Here is a 17,933-nt window from a genome sequence, read left to right as displayed (position 1 = left end):
TGAACAAGGATGAGGTCTGGATTAAATTTCCAAACTTTGATCAAATCTCAGTTAAATGTTCCATTCTTTTCATCACTTTGTCTGATTTAGCAATTTTTTCTCATTGTGTAAAAACACCAATAATAGCCTTATAAGTGGATACAGGCTCTTCGAACCGCACAAGGGAAGGATTGTACCTCCATCCTGTCGCCCATGCTAGTAATACAAATATTTGAGGGGTGGGAGGGTAACGGCGGTTGCCCCCTCTGCCCTCCCTTTGTATTTGCCTATGAATATTTGCCTGTAAATTTCCTTTCTATTTGAGGAAACCAGCCTCAACCTGCTTTGAATTTTTTTCAGTTTCATCACCATGAAGTTTTCTTCTGCTATTTTTCAAAAATTGAATTATTGTTCTTGCAGACCATTGCCTGAGTTATTGAATGTTTGTCGTCATTTATCTTTTTTTAATAAAGGTGATGAGTGGCTTTTCCATACCTTTATTGATTGCAAATATTTTTCTGTCAGAAATCTTCGTTACTCCAACAGATGCCCTAGGTACCTGAAGCCTAGTGCTAGCTAACCTAAGAATACCATACTCTTTATCTAGATAGTCTTGTACATCTATAAACTCTTTGACAATTCAACATTTTATCCACAATGCCTTAATTTTCTTCTCCATGCCCAGTCAAATGAGTTTTTTTCCGGTTTCACTTCTATTTAGATCCCTTCAAAATTTTGAATTTCTTAAAAATACAGAATTTAAAATTTGCACAAATACCTACTCAGTACCAAAAGCAAAAGGGATTTCTCACTGCGAGTGAATTTCATCCATTGTATATATATATATATTTTCATATTGCATCATAATTATATGAAGCACATGATGCCCCAAATATCAGATCATTCATGTAAATGGGGGAAAAAAATTGCAAAAAGAAAATATTTTGTATTTTTTTATTAAATCACTGAAATCTTTAGAGAAAACTATTACAACAATGATAGAAAAATTTTCGCTAAGAGAACTTTAGTAGAATGCAAAAACCTCTGCTCTGAACATGACAGCCCTAAGCAAGTTTTTACTTAAATTTAGTTTTTATCTCAAAGCTTTATAGTGCTCTGGTGTAAACATTTTAAGCGGTTAAATAGAAACATGTTCAAGATGACAGATATGACACTATGCAATGCATGAAATGGTATAATCTAACTCGTACTAACTTGTAACAGTTATAGTCAAATGTCTGAGTTTAACTAAATGCTATTAGTAAATACTATTTTAAGTTGATTTGAATCGTGTATGGCTTTTGAAATTAACAAGTGAGCCTATTGTATAGGTTCAGAACTTTCATTTTCTGTGTGCATGCTTTTTATTAACTCTTGTTGATGCAATCAGTTCATGTCTATGTTTCCCGACAGTTATCGTGAAAGCATTTCATCTGTTTAAATCACAGAAAAATCTGAATTCACCATTAAAATACAGCGGAACTTTGATAGCTCAGCACACTAAAGGAATTAAAAATGTGTTGACTTAATTAAATGACAAGTTTGCAAGATTTCATATTATGTGTTCCGCCCTTTACAATTTGTGAAAATGTACATATTCACGTTGATATGTATGCAGTTAAACAATTTTATTCCTTCATGTACAAATTTGAAAAGCTTTTTTATTTGTAATTCTCTATGGAAAGTTTCTATTTCAAGAATAATCTCTTCACCTATTGGTGGAGAAGTTGAAGTCCAATCAGGTAATACAAATCATAATTTCATTGACAGAAGATCCAATATTTAAAGATAAGTAGTTCATTTGTCCAAAATGAGTGAAACTCTTCTCCCATAAATATTTTTTTCTGAGCTTCCTTGACTGCTGATGAAAAATTTCAGATGTTACTCATCTGTTGTTTTTGTAATTGGGTTTTCAGGTTTAAAACTGGCAGGAAGTGTAGGAAGTTAAAGGGGGGAGAGAAAATCTCTGACAAAAAAATCTTAGAAAAAAATGAAATGAAGAATTGTTGGAAGTCACAAAAGCGACATCAAAAATATTTTTGAACCAGCATTGACAATTGGACAATTTCTAAAAATCTTGAAATAGACTAATACAAGTCATATTTGATTTAACCAATATTTATCCTCCATGAATCAAATTAGAGATTTTTTTTTTTACTTTCATTGAAATTAGTATTGCGCCAACCATATATATGGGAATAAACAATGTTGAGTTTCCCAGTGTTGTCAAGTTATTATGGTTCTGCTGTATTTGGGATTACTTCATAGAGTACAAAGGTTTATCCCACCACTTTGAGTTCATCTCATATTCATCACCATTTAGATAAATATGAGTAAAGATCGAACACATCGTTTGCTTTTAAGATTTTGATTGAGCAGTGCATACATTTTAGTATATCAGCAAAAAGTAGGCTCAGCAGCAGCGCCGCAGTTCTTGGCATTGCACCAAACTGATTCAAGTGCTGAAACACCCGCTGAAGAAGTTCGTAGCTTTTTTCCTGATACTTGGCTGTTTGAGTTGCAAGCTATTGGGTGAGCTATTCAGTACTGGTGATTAATTTTGTTTTGTGTATATTTCTTACAGCATGTGCATGTTTTTTTGCTTGGAAACAATTTTTTTTTTTGCATGACTGGTATAAGCATTTTGCAAGCTGCTTATGATATTTTATGTTGCTAAAATATTTCTGTGATACAATTGGTAGTGTGTGTAATTTTTGTTTTTCCTTAAATGGTATTTTTTTTTGTTATTTCATAACTTTAATCCAGATTTTAGATGTATCATGAGCAGTAAATGTAATACATCTGCTTTGATTTCAGAGATAAAAACCACAATAATAATATGTATTCAGAATTTTACAGTAACTTTTTGGGTAGACAAATACTCCATTGATGTATATAAAATTGCTCAGTGGGCAATGAACCAAATTAGAACCACCGGTTCAGCATCTACCGGGCTGTGGATTTTTTGATAAAAATCACAATCGATAATAATATTTGAAGAACATGTCGGCATAAGAAGAGTATTGTTTGAACGATCTGATTTTTTTTAAGTTTTAGGCCAGCCTATCATTTTGGTAAAAATGATGATTTTATCTCTTTTTTTATAAAGGTAACTTTAATATTGCTTAGCCATGAAGCCACTATCTTTACAGAAATCATACAGATACCATTGATATGCATCAATAATTTGCATATATTTATGCGCTAGCATTTGAGTTACTTTTATCAGCCTGTTCAGAATGTATTGGTTACCTCACATTTAATCATTAAATTGATGACTGAGTTCCCCCTGTTTAGACTATCCCTATGTTTCATCTAGAATAATGTTTTTCATCATTATCCAAGGGCCCCTTGGTCTGTTACAGAGGGCTACAAGGAGACCCCAAAATATAATAATATGAAACCATCATTACTATAAACTATGTTTTTGGATGCAATGGGCTTTGTTGGGTTTTTGACGTGACAAGCGCCAAAAACTAGTTTTAATCGTCAGAAACGTAAATGAACTCTTTGTGATAATATTTTGAACACAATAGGTATATAAAATGATGAGAAACTCACTTTTTTTGCGTATTACAATGTTTTATTTAAAAACACTAATTTATTACAATAATTAAAACAATATTGTAATTTGCAATTTTAAATTTTTAGAATTAAAAAGAGTTTAGAACAGATGATGTATAATTTTATGGTCCATTTTATCTAAACTACTGATTACCTGTGTTCAATTTACTAAGCAAAATTGAGCTGTTTATTCAAAATATATGTGATAGATCAGGGTTATGTTTTTGGCCTCAGAAACTAGCTTATTATTAAAACAGTCAAAAACTTACTGTCAATGTTGTCATAGTTTTTTTTTAAATCTGATAGATATGTTAGATAACAAAAGACTTACTTTTATGTATATCAAAGTATTTTATGTTTTGAATTATAATTGCTGTGAGTATAAAACATCTATATTGATATTTTAAATTTTCCTATCTACCCAAAATTTTACTCCACATTAAAAATTCTCACTCAGCATCTCTTAATACACTAATTAAACTCATTTATTCTCACATAAAAATGTCTTTGGTCAGGTTGTATAAATCCAGAGTTTTAAAGAGTATTTCCAATCAAAGCAGAGCTGGCAGAACTTGACACCCAAAGCATTATTTTACATGTTTAAGATACAGCTTCAATTCAAAAACATAAGAAGTAAACATACTATATCATAGCCTAACTTAGCCATTCTTACTTTTGCATTAAGAATAAAGTATAGGAATTTCTTAAGCATCATATGCAATCAGCACTGCAAAATTAAAAGACATTTTAGTCCTAAAATGTAGTATTTTGATCGCTAGATATATTCTAATGTTATGCACAATAAGTGTATTGTTTTAAGTGTCAGGGATTATCTAGATAATTTAATAATAACAGAAATCAACATTACATATATAACATAAAGGAACTTTTTAAAAACCTATCTGTTATGTGCAAAGAATACAGCAGATGGTTTATATCAATACACATATATAAGCAGTTGGAGAAATTTTTGAAGATCAAGAATCTCATCTTCAATTGAGGAATATCAAATAGTTCCATAGTTTTCTCTTCAGCTTTTATGTTATGCTCTATTCAAATTGTGTATTTTACAAGAAAAAATTTACATATATTGTCCAATATAATTTTGTACAGAGCATAAAATTGTTTTACAATCATATTAAGTATTTATTTTTTGTATAATATAGTGGCTTTAAACATTACATGCAATCAATGTGCATATTTTCAACGAGATTTTTTATATTTAAAAGTAATATTTCAGGTTTTTGACAGAAGCTTTTGAAGGGGTCATTAATTCTCAAAAACGCTGAAGAAACATTATTTAGGGAAGTTTTTTTTTAAGAAGAAAACATTCTTGGGGCTGCTAAGAAATGTTTCTTTTACCAATGTTTTTTTTTTTTTTATTATTTGTCTAGCCCTATTTTATGTTGTGCATTGCTAAATGCACACTAAATGCACTAATAAATTTTAAAAAAAAGTGCTAGAGGCATCATATTTATTTATGCTATTACGAGATACTTAAAAGTGTGCATCATCCTGTACAAGTTTCAGTTCTATCAATAGTAGATGATATTGTATTTCTTTAAGTTTTTTTCATTTTTAGTGTATTTAAAATATATTTGCATGTTGTTTTTTTTTTTTTTTTTAATTTGATGAGACTATGATGTTTAAATGTGATAGTATCAGGGAAAAATGTAATGAATTTTTTTTCAATTGACACGCTTTGATTATTATGTGTTCTCTGGAATTAATAGTAGATATTATGACTCCTTTTGCTAATCCAGAAAGGAAGGCAAGGTCACAACTTCCCAGACCCTGCCAGACACAATCACCGAATGGGTTGGCAACACAGTTTGCCTCGATGTCGAAACAGGTCTCGGCATTTCAAACACTGCAAGAATCCAGGGATTCAAGCCATTCTTTTTGTCATTTACCCTACCTTATTCGATTGTCAGGGGAGAAAAATTACCTGTTATCGTATCAGTCTTCAACTATCTCAAGCAGTGCCTGCCTGTAAGTAAAAAAAATGCAATGTTTATGTTTGAAATAAAATTGATAATTTTTCTTTAGTTTTATTACTTTTAAGTTTTATTTAACAATTATCAGTATGCTATGATGAATGATTTGCCATATCTTTGCGGTATATGAATCGTTGAGAATTTTTGTGGTTTTTTTCTGCAGATTACCATTACTCTTTCAAGAAGCGATGATTTCATACTTCTGAGTGATTCGGCAGTAGTTGACTTGTGTGTCTGTGGTGATGAATCTAAAACTCAAAGGTTCTTGGTGCAACCAAGAAATATTGGACAACTTAATTTTACAGTTTCTGGTGAAACATCGAGGGATTCGGATGTCTGTGGTTATGCAGGAATTTCGGATGTTGGTGTTAGCAAAAGAGATGCACTCACAAATTCCATCATTGTAGAGGTAATAAGCTTTCAACTTTAAAATTCTTGAAAATGTTTTCATTTGAATCAGAAACACTATATGCTTTTATTGTTCAATGGTTTTAAATTTTTACTAATTTATTTTAGCAAATGTTCTTTTTCCGAAACAAAAGATGCTTATTTGTTTAATTTAAGGTCAGTCGTCTACTGGAAGCTATTTACAAGCAGAAAACAAGTCACGTGCATGTGCAAGACTACTGTTACAAATAGTTTAGTTGGCTTGTGCATACACGAGACTTATTTATCACTTGTAGTAGCTTCCAGTAGCCGACCAGCCTAAATCTTCACATGTATACTCAGATTTTAAGAAGAGTAGTTTCAGGTAAACCATCACTGCACCTACAGTCCTATAGGTGCAGTGATGTAGGTACCTTTGTATCATTCCCAATTGTAGGTCTATTGTATCATTCCCAAAAATGAGTTGATATAGCAACCTTTAGAAATCATTTTGAAGGAATGATTTTCTGATCACCTGGGGGGGGGGGGGGCACATATTTGTTTGACTGCAGGGCTCTAATAACCTATACCAAGCCTTTCAATCAAATGGATATATGCCCCAGGAGCTAAGATAACTTATGATAAATCTTAGGCCCAGCTTGTCTAAGCGATCCCTTCTCCTGCACTTGAATAATGTCACTGATCATATAGGATTCATATTTCCGAAGTACAATGCCGTGATGATCGTCAAATCAACACTAAGTTTTTCAATCAGCCGAAGATGCCCTAAACCAGTGTTATCTGAAAAAATAACTTTTAAGAGTAATTTCACTCTTCTCCAAACTTTTAAGGGTTATTTTTCATAAAAAGAAGGGTATTTTTGGTAACGATAAACAGATAACTATTTAAAAAAATGCCTAAAATTTTAAAAGAGTATTTTAACTTCTCAATCAAATTTGGGGAAATAAAATTGAATTTTGTTGCATGAAGTACACGTCGACATATGTATTGGCAAACACTGCCCTAGAACCTCTCTCATCTGCGGCAGTCTACAGAATCCCCTATTTCTGTGAATCCATCTACATTGGCACTATTTTATGCTCTATTGAAACCTGAATCTTTAAATGCCAAGACTGCCAGTGTGGTAATCTCATCACCAAAAATTTCCATTGAAAAAATGTTTTGGTTGATTTTATCTATGCATTAAAAATAAATGTGGTGTGACATATTAGTAAATATAATTATTCCAATATTTTCATACCCAGAAAAGGTGTTATACAGCAATGTTTTTAAAAATATTTTTTCTTGATTATTGCTTAATGAAATCTCAAAATTTCCCACAAATCCTAAAAATGTTCCCGCATTAACCAATTTTGGTCAATTTTTCTTACACGGTTAGCATCACTGTACTCAAAGGGTGCTTAATTTTTAGGAGAGTGGGGGTCACTTCATTGATTTCAAAAACCTGTCGTGGGCTGCTTGAGTAATCTACAAAGATGTCATGGGTCGCTAAAGTGCTCTGGGACTGTGCAGCAGGTCAATAAAGTGATCAGGAAATGTGCTGCAGGCTGCCTAAGTGTTTTGTAAATGTGCTATGGGCCACTTAAAGTGATCTGTAAATGTCCAATTTAGTTCTTTTTTACAAAATGTGGTTTGAGGTTCAAATACAATGGCGACAACAAGCAACTTGTCCAACAAGATGGCTGAAAAAATTGTGCCCATAAAAAATACATGGATGTCAAATCTAAACCAAAATACAGCAACCCAATATAAAAGCATATATCACCAAAAATATTAATAATATCTAATACACTGCTGATAAGAAAGATTATAGTTGTCTTATTTAAGTATGAATAGCTTCTCTATTTATCCCACTATGTCTATCATACTTCTTTTTAAACATGTCAATTGTGTTAGAATTCACGACCCCAGAGGTCTAGTCCAAGATGAACTAAGCCTTAGAAAAGCGGAAGAATGACTTTAGGAGAATGTGAAAAGACCTTTTTAAGAGCATTCTATTTGTTTTTTTTTTACCACAGCTGAACAATTTCAGAAAACCTAAACTGCTCATCAATGAGAATTCCCAAATCGGTGACTCTAGTTGCATCCAGGATATTAATACCATTCAATTTGGAATTAAAATGTGGGTTGTTTGAACTAAAATGAGTGACCATGCACTTATCGACACTACTACTAAACCAAACATGCACCTCTTCCATATTCCTCTGCGGATCTTCTAACAAATTGGTACATGTTGGAATGTGTGTTTTCTGAACCTGACGTGAAGTTTTGTTTCTGTGTAGTGCTGCCATCTGCTATAAACTTTTCTCACTGTGACTGAAGTGTAATGATTGAATAATTTTATCATTGTAGGCTCGTTGCTCCTGTGGTAAGACTTTTTAACAGGGAGATCGGCTTGCATTCGTTCGCGCCTTAAAGTTGGGAACCACAGAAAACCAACTTCAGCCAACCACCACTATGGTGGCAGCAAGGTTCGAACCTGGATCCTTGTGATGCAAGTTTTTCACTATGACCACCACAGCGGCGCACTTATCAACACTAAAGGACATGCTCCATTCATTATCCCGTGCTGCAATCCTATTCAAGTTCATCTCTGGAGCATCTCCCTATCACTTGAATTCTTGACTACCCCCATTAGCTTCACGTCATCTACGAATTTGCTAACAATCCCATCGATACTCTGATCAAGTTTATCGATAAAAAGTGTGTTCCCAAGGACACTGGGATTCCACTTTTGAATCCTGTCCAATCAGAAAATTTCCCATTCACCATAATCCGTTGTGACCTATCTCTCTCAACCATGATTCTATCTTATTCAACAAGTTGCCTCCACTCCCAATCTCAAATAAACGCTTCAAGAGTTTGCCATGTTGGATCTGATTGAATGTTCTCTTTAAATCAAGATAAACTATGTCAATGTTTTTGCCATTTCCCAAAGTCTTAGTCACATGATCATAGAAGCAAAGGAAGTTGGTTAAACATGACTTCCCCTTCCTGAGCCTATGCTTTTTTTCTGACAATAGGTTATTCTTGTTGATCCACTTCACTAATTGCCTTTTGATAATTTCCAAAATTTTCGCTCGTCAAACTCACTGGATGACAATTCAACATGATTTCTCTACTAGTCTTTTTAAATATCAGAACCACATTAGTAAGAGCTTTTTAATTCCCTCAAACGATACCCTCAGCAACACTACTTCTGTATATGTCCAAGCTCCGCATTTAGCCATGGGTTGAGCATATATGCTGTACCCTATTGTTACCTGGGATGAGAAAATCTGCTTTCACAGAGCATGTCTTTCTCAAAGGTCCAATTCCAAGACACTAACATCCCTTCTTTCAAATCACATTTTTACCCTCGCCTCAACCTGAAGCAATGGAGATTTATGAACACGAAGAAAATTTCAATAGGAAGGGAAAAAGGACAAAACATGGCACTTGGTTTTACAGAAGATCAAAAAGATAGGGAAACGAACACCTTTGAATCCAGATCTTTCATATACCTTAATTTTCTGTGATCAGTGGCAGTGTATAATCCGATTGAAATTTTGTTGACCAATAATGTAATTTTAAAGAATGGCAAGGGTTGTATGTCACATTTTTGGTGAAAATATATCCATTGTTTTATTGATAACTATAAAATAACATATATAACTGTAACATATTGATAACTATAAGATAACTATTGCTATCTATAAATGTTTAAAAATTCTTTTTCACAAGTTAATTTTGAAAAAATTCATTTCTATTCGACACTCTTCCACAATATCTGTAAAAAAAAGCTGCAGATAAGACGCAGTGGCATGCAATCCACATTAAAACATTCCTGTGTTTTTTAACATATAATATCAGAATTATACACAGGAAAATATGGTGAATTAAAAGCCTCAGAGCCTCACGGGTCATATGGTAACCCTATATATACAAGTTTCCGGTAGCAAGCAGCAAAATTACAGCATATCTGGCCGGTGGACTGAAAAGGTTGTGCATCCCCGGTCTTCATTCTCACAAACGCATATCTCTTTGTCCACAGTCACCTACACTGACGATGTTTGCCGTAGTAGTGGATGAAATTATGCCATTAAAACTACTCATGCACACACACATTCTAAAGAATGGAAAATTTCTTGCTGTGAATGCCTACCATTTCTTTTTGAAGTTATCTTGGTTACCAATTATGATATTTTATTTATGTTTTTTTTTGAGGATTCATTTTGAAGAAAAAAAAAGAAAGCATAGTCACAGGGTTAGGTGTAAAACTTTGTATAGCAGAATTCCTTATTTTTTTTTTTCTATTTTTTTCACTAGGCTGAAGGATTTCCATATGAAAAAGTTTTAACCTATTTCTTCTTCCCAAAAGGTAAGCTGTTCTTCCGTTATGTCTTTCAAATTTCTGATTCAGTACTGAATTTTGATATAAAACGATTGCAAGATTTTTTTTTACATACCATAATTTCTGTCAAATAACCCTGTGGGATCTGTATACTACATCCAGGAAAGTGATGGAAGGGGGGTTTGTTTTCTGCTTTTTTACATTCTTCAGCTTTTTATAAGCCACACATAATTTCCATTCAAGAACCAAACAAAACACTAACATTTAAATAAAAATAAGTTTTATTTGTTTCAGGTTGTTTTTTTTCCTTCAAAAGTTTATTACATTACTGATTATAAATAAATAATTAGGTACTTGACATCTCCTCGGAGTAAAAAAAACTAATTTTTCAACTACATTGAAAACAATACATAGGAAAAATTCTTATGAAAATTCATTAGAATTCCTTAAAGCATAGCTGCCAAGTCACCCAAATTTTCTGGAAGCCTCACAAATTTCTACTCCATCTCACAGACTCCTGAAAAATTCTTATACATTCTAAATTTTGACAATTATTCAAAACCAAAAAAAAAAAAAACCTCTACTTTTGGGGTATTCTCTCCTGTATTCTCCTCTTCAAATAATGTCACATTCATAAATTGTCACCATTGTGCCAAAGCACGAAGAAATGTTTCATTTTAGCAAGAGAAAGAAACAGTTCTCTGAACAACCAGCATGAGTTTAGTCTCTGAATAGCCTAACCGGCAAGATGACCAGTGTCCTGGACGACCATACATTCCATTATGTCAGTCTATCCTGTTTTCCAGCATAAAGGTGATTTCTTGGCGTAGTTTTGATTCAAGTGTTTTAATGGCCCTTAAGAGTCAAATCAAATACCATTTCAAGGACTTCTAATTTACCCTACTGTTTGTCAATGATTGCTGATTTTGTGCTAATTAGCAATGGCTATTACGATATCATTTATCAAAAAGAAAAAAATCCCTACTTTGTTTTTGAAAAGGGTCTTTTTTACAGTGAAACTTGTACAAAACGAAACGTCAGTAGACAAATAATATTCCGTTTCAGACAGATTTCGGTTTTATAAAGGTTCAAATAAAAACACTAATCATTGAACAGAGTATATTTTGATTCCATTTAAAACAAGTTTTTGTCTCGTACAGTGTTCGTCTTATACAGGTTTCACTGTATTTATTTGTGTTCGAACTTGAATCCTCATGAAAATCTCTAATTCTCATTCTCCAAACTTCGCAGCTGTGCCTTACAGTCAGAATGTCAGAAAAAAGTTATTGGATAGGCAACAACTTTGAATCAGTGACAAAAGCTGAAATTTAACTTTCAATGTCATATAAGATTGCGGCTTTATTATGGGAAATAGTAATTGTTTTTATCCAACTGAATAAGCTTATTTAGGCCTACATACTGTGCTGTTATTTTGTCAAAGTTAATGGTCAAGTATTATGGATGTTCAGAAATAATCCCCTCCAATTTTTTATGAAATAAAAACTTTTTTGGTATCATATGATTGTGAACTGTATAAAATTAACTGTCTTCAACTTTTTTTTTCATGTTCATTCTTTTTTTTATTTTTTTATTATCAGATGAATTGGAGGGAGAATTTGTAAAATTAATCCCCTACCAGTTGCCTGATGATTTAGTGCAAGGTTCTGAGAGAGGTTTCTTCTCTGTGACTGGTAAGTGCAATGTCGAAACAACTCTGATTTTCCCGAATGTAGAATTGGGAATATGTAGTTCTAATAATTTGATGTTGTAGGAATTTCAATGTGCAAATGGAAACTCAATAGGTTCATCGAAAGACTGGTTATTTGTGGAGATGAAGATTACAAGGAAGAAAATTCATCACTGCCGCCACGGGGACTCAAACCCCGGTCTTTCGCTTGCCGGACGAGTGCTCTACCATCTAAGCTATGGAAGCAGATAGAATATTTCAACCTTGGAGCGTATATATATGTTGAAAGGCACCGTACATGGACGGCGTCAACCGTCAACTAATAGCTCGTGAATGACAAAGGCCAACCAGATGGCCATATGCATATAGAAATGTCCTCTCCACTTGTCAATACAAGATTCATCGATGGACTGGTTATTTGTGGAGATGAAGATTACAAGGAAGAAAATTCATCACTGCCGCCACGGGGACTCGAACCCCGGTCTCTCGAATGATCAGTACATATTTGGAATGTTATTTAAAGGAACATAATTTAATACATCTGATCAGTTTCATCTAGTAAATCAGGTCAAATTAAAGACTTTTAATAAAAAAATTTAATCAGATTGATCAAGTTGATTACCTCAACTAAAATTTTTAACTGTGGTTAACAATTGATTGATCAACTGACCTAATTGATCGGACCAGCCCTAATTAAAATAGCATATTTTCCTACACATGGTGCAAAACATTTGTAAATTGACTCTTCTTCACAATGTCTTTGCTACTACAGTGAAACCTGCATGAAATGGAATGTCAATAGACTGAAATAATATTCAGTTTTAGACAGATTTCCGTTTTATAAAGGTGCAAGTAAAAGCACTAATCATTGAACAGACTATGTTTTTATTCCATTTAAGACAGGTTTCTGTCTTATACAATGTCCGTCTTAGACAGGTTTCACTTTGTTTGGCTTCAATAAACCCTTATTTAGTTATTCATTCTCATACAATCATGTATTTCTCATACACAGACCTTACTGGTAATATTAATAGTAGATTACTAGCTCCCCTATATCATCCTTAATAAAGAAAAGTTTAAAAACTTTTTTTCTTAAAGTATGAAATCTTTACTCATTCCATGTTTTTTTTTAATGGTGCAGGTGATATAATGGGTCCAGTTGTCCAGAATTTCAAAAATCTTATTCAGTTGCCTACTGGTTGCGGTGAGCAGAATATTGCAAAATTTCTGCCAATAGTGTATGTTCTGGATTATCTGAAAGCTACTGGAGAGCTAAAGAATGACTTGAAAGACGAGGCAATCTTAGATTTGCAAAAAGGTAAATTTGAGTGTGTGATTGGTATTTTATCGTTTTCAGCACTGAGTCCAAGTTCCTGGTATTGAGGTTTTAATCTATTCTTGAATTTGATACCTTCTATGCTTTCAACCTGGCTTTGTGAATGTTAAAATTCAGATTTGAAAACACTGCAATGTTCATTTTGTGATATTATTAAGGTATAGAGAATTTTTTTTTTAAATTAAAAATTTACTTAAACTTATCTGTGGTACAGTTGGTAGGATAATGGGTTGTAGCACTGTGTGTCTCGGGTTCGAATCCACATCTTGCTACCTGCAAAAAAAAAATTTTTCTCTAATAGAAAATTAGAAGGAAAAAAATAAAAAAAGGTTTACCTCTTGGGGAAGGGGGTTATATTTTAACACAATTGACATGTTTAAAAAGAAATGTGATAAACATATTGACAAGGGTGGAAAATCTGCTGCAAACTGCTACAATTTCCAACGTCTGCTACATTCTGCTACAAAAATGCCGAAATTCTTCAATTCTGCACCATCTTGCACGAAAAATTAAATTGTCTCTTAAAAAACGTTGAAGTTGCTTTATAATAGAAGTTGATTTTTCGATGAAGTCATTTATCCTCCCTGCAGTTTTATTTTTTGGGGACACAAATGGAATTAGCTTGAGGCCCTTTTCCCCAGGATTCGGTGATAAGACTTTTGGCAACTTATAAAATGGGGTCAAACTACGTGGATTGCTGCTCACCCGTAGAACAACAAAAAAAACCTGTAATCGCTGTTTCCAGCTATTTTTTGCCAGAAACATTCAAAAAAGTTGACTTCCTTGATTTATGCACGGCTTTCACTTGTCCTACTTTTCCCTACTTTCTCAGTTTCATCGTACTTTCCATCTTTTTTTACCAAATGCTATAAACAAAATTCTTGCAATTGATTTTAATTGAGGAGGGAATCATCTATATATTGCCAAATATCACATATGTTGTAAATTGCAATTAATGATTCTGCCAAAGCAGAAATTGTATCGTTTTTAAAGTTATTTTGGGGGGGGGGGGGTTGTATGTAGACCATTTGGTTTATTAGTGTTTCATTTGCTTAGTTTGAGAGTTCAACAAGTAGAGTAGCCATTAAAAACTTCTGTCTGGATGGAAAAAAATAATTTTGTAATGGTCTTGGACAGTAACATTCATCATTCAAAATTATGGTGCACATTTTATGTATAGGTGAAACAACAGTTTGCATTACAAAGCAGTTGGATACATAGGCCTATTCTAGGTTTTGTGATTCTGATGCTACCCAATGGCATTCAATTGTCTTCTGTATTTTTAAGGCATAAACAATATTTAAAATGCTCAGCAAAGAGCTGAAAAAGAAAGCGCTTCCATTTGTCAAAAACGATTACACTGGCATTGGATAGTAACATGTAAACATATCCCTTTAAAAAAACGATGGATGACGCAATAGAACCATTTGGTTCACCTTGATTTATTTACATCAGACCTTGTAATTTACACATTTTGCTTATACGTCTTCATAATTTGCTGTGCATTGTCAAAGAGAGTGGACGGACTGGACTGTGGAAAACTTCACAAAAGAATGCAATTTATATTGTGAGAAGAAACAAAAAAGAATCATGTGTGGTAGCTAATATACCCTTATTTTGGCGAATTTTTTTTTTGTTACTGTCATTTCTGTCATTTTGCTTTGGCTTGAGTCAGTCTTACAGGATACTGAAATAGTGCTATGAAAAAAAATAGAATTAAAAATTTTTTTTAAATAATTTTTTATTTTATTTTTAGGGATCTTTTTTATTATCAGGATTATATTGTCTGAGGGGGTTACCCTCCTCCCGTTCTACTTTTTAGTCCTGCTTTTTCCTACTTTTAATTTTTTGAGTGGGATCCTGTTTATGCATTCCTTACATTAATTATTTTTTAAATTGTGTCCATTTTTGCTGACTAGCTGTACTTGATGAAAAGTCTCAAATTTTTTTTTTATGATTTAACAATTAAAAAAATTATTTCTTCTAGAGGAAATCCCTATGTATTTAGTGCCTTGGGGTGAAGGATACCCCCTTCTGAGTGGAGATAACACTGTTTTTTGAAGTAAAAAGTTATCCTGTGTATGCTACTGCATATATGTATATAGAAACTGTGTATTTTATTTACTGCCAAAATTTTAAAATGCTACAAAACTGATAAATGTTGCTACAAAAACAGCAGTTTTGCTGTTAAAAAAATCAAATTCTAATTTCCCATCCTTGTATTGGTAAATCGAGAAGATATCCATACTTAGAACAAGACAACCATAAATATTTTTATGTGGGCATTATATTATACTTTATCATGCATATATAGTCTAGTTTTTATGATTGCATTTTTAATTGGGTTGCTGTATTTTAGAAATACATGGCATCCATATTTGTTATGGGCATCTTTTCTCTGCCACCTCGTTGGGTATTTTGCCTGTTGTGGCCTTGTATTTGTATTGATCTAGAATTTTTTTCTCATTCAAATTGCTTTCTTCATTCTCTTTACGTATTTGCAATGATGACGATGATGTCAATGCATATATACACACAAGTTATATAAAGGTCATCGGACACACATATCTTTGATGTTAGGGAGGCATTTCCTTCCGGTAAGGTGAATGACTAAATAAAAAGATAGATTCTGAAAAAAATAGTTTTAAATGTTGACAATAGGAAAAAATGTGGTTCTGTGTAATGTAAAAAGTTACACCAAACTGGTAAATGAATAAGAAAGACAAAATTGGGGCTGTGAAACATCACAATTCATTGCATTCACTTCTCCATCGAGAATTCACTTCAATGTGACCACCTTTCTCATGCATCCTCTGCACAACATTGCCTATGGCTGAATGAAATATATCACAAGGAATGTTCATCATAATCTGTGATATGGTGTACTTTAAATCAAGTTAAAGATACCACATGATAGACTTTGGACTTGAGATATCCCAACAATGCCACATGGAGTTGGAGCTGGGGTATGAGTTGGCCATGCATTTGGAAACTTGTGACAAATGACTCTTTCATTTGTCAAGTGATGTGGACTGATGAACATTCCTTGTGACATGTTTTGTTCAGCCAAAAAGAATTCTGTGCTGAGCGTGCAAAGTTTGTTTCATGAAATGGCTGTCGAATTGAAGGTAGTTGGTCTTTGCTGGAGAAGTGAATGTGATGAATGGTTGAGCATGATGGTTCCTTTCAATTTTGTTTTTCTATTCATTTATTTGGTTTCTAACACTGCGCAGTGTCACATTTTTCCCTATCAGCAACATTTGGAACTAAATTATTTTGTTTAATCCTTCCCATGCATTTATTAGTTTTTTTCCACATTTGGTGTCATTCCGGTCATTAGATCGAGCTATGGATGTCGTGGAGTGGTGTTAGTTCAATTGCTAACACCCTGTACAAGCCTGAGGCCTGAGAACAAGCAGCATTGATCCACCTGAACTATTATTATATTTCTTAATGATTATCATATTTCTCACATTAGGGCTTACATTTAAATGACTCATTGAGCTTGGGAATAATGTTAATAGGATGATAAATCATGCAACAAGCGATATATACAAGTCATTGGCTTGTGCATTGCTTGTCTTGTGAGATGCAAGCCAGAGTCTCATGAGGCTTCACCCCATTGTCTATACACCAAAGAAGTTACAGCTGACAACTACTAATTATCAGTTGACTGCTTGCTTTTTTGATGATTGATGCTTTACTTTCTGGATCCTTTTTGGCTTAAACCTGATAGGCGATTGTTATTTGGTGTAGATATGACTGTAGAAGCAAAAGTCAGAAAAATTCTCGGATGAGTTGCGAGCCTTGCAAGTATGAGCAGTGTGGATCCACCATTAATACCTTAGCTAGTGTATATGTGCGACTAATTCACGAGTGCTTTGAAGATATCACTATAAAGCATTGAATATCAGTGAAATACTTACTGTTCAATTGATTTTTTTTTGCAGGCTATCGTTCAGAGTTGAAATACCAAAGACCAGACAAGTCATACAGTGCATTTGGCTCCGTAGATGAGGAAGGCAGCATATTCTTGACAGCCTTTGTTGTTCGCGCATTTTCAGAAGCATCGCGGTATATAACAATTGACAATGATGATCTTGGAAAGAGTATTCAGTGGATAATTTCAAAGCAAACAGATGATGGCTGCTTCCCGGTGATTGGTCAAACATTCTCGGAAGAAATCAAGGTAAGTTAGTTTTTATTTATTCATTAGTGTTTTAAAACTCTTGTAAAAGTTGCTGGTTCTCTTAGAAAAGTGTATAATTTCTTTTATGAAGTCTTCAATATTTTTTTTAGGGAGGAGCTTCTACTAATACTTCAAGCTCGATAACTGCTTACATTCTGATGTCCTTGTTGATTGCTAATGCAACAAAAAGTGATATGTACGAGGATGCAGTGTATTGCATTGAATCTGAAAAGAGCCCAACGCCCTACCAAAATGCGCTGTTTGCTTACACTTTTGCCCTGGCTAATGATTTCAAGAGAGCAGAGTCATATTTTAATGACCTTTACTACACAGCTGATGAATCAGGTGAGTGTGTTTTGTGCATATTTCATTGATATTCACACTTTATTCTTCTCTAATTGTAGTTTCTAAAACTTGTAAAATTTTGAAGAAAAAATGTATTTATGTATTTTGAAAATCAT

At 33.3% G+C, this 17,933-nt stretch overlaps 1 protein-coding gene across 12 annotated transcripts in view; it reads left to right on the top strand.

Moving 5' to 3' along the window:
* LOC149088669 (ovostatin-like) overlaps nucleotides 1-17,933 on the top strand; it is a 106,731-nt gene that overhangs the window by 71,638 nt on the left and 17,160 nt on the right. For 10 of the 12 annotated variants that reach the window (XM_089248716.1, XM_089248729.1, XM_089248700.1 and 7 more), the window contains exons 20-26: nucleotides 5,307-5,535; nucleotides 5,704-5,949; nucleotides 10,236-10,287; nucleotides 11,859-11,951; nucleotides 13,089-13,265; nucleotides 17,234-17,472; nucleotides 17,583-17,817. In XM_089248716.1, coding sequence (XP_089104842.1) covers nucleotides 5,307-5,535; nucleotides 5,704-5,949; nucleotides 10,236-10,287; nucleotides 11,859-11,951; nucleotides 13,089-13,265; nucleotides 17,234-17,472; nucleotides 17,583-17,817 — 1,271 coding nt within the window. Of the gene's footprint in view, nucleotides 1-2,372; nucleotides 2,512-5,306; nucleotides 5,536-5,703; nucleotides 5,950-10,235; nucleotides 10,288-11,858; nucleotides 11,952-13,088; nucleotides 13,266-17,233; nucleotides 17,473-17,582; nucleotides 17,818-17,933 lie in introns of all 12 variants that reach the window. The other 2 variants (XM_089248776.1, XM_089248782.1) reach the window with 1 other exon arrangement.

The sequence above is a fragment of the Pholcus phalangioides genome, unplaced genomic scaffold, assembly GCF_987345545.1.
Source record: "Pholcus phalangioides strain wild (caught in Gottingen) unplaced genomic scaffold, Ppha-v1.0 ptg000003l_1, whole genome shotgun sequence".
Classification (NCBI taxonomy): Eukaryota; Metazoa; Arthropoda; class Arachnida; order Araneae; family Pholcidae; genus Pholcus; species Pholcus phalangioides.
This window is presented reverse-complemented; position numbering and strand designations above follow the sequence as displayed.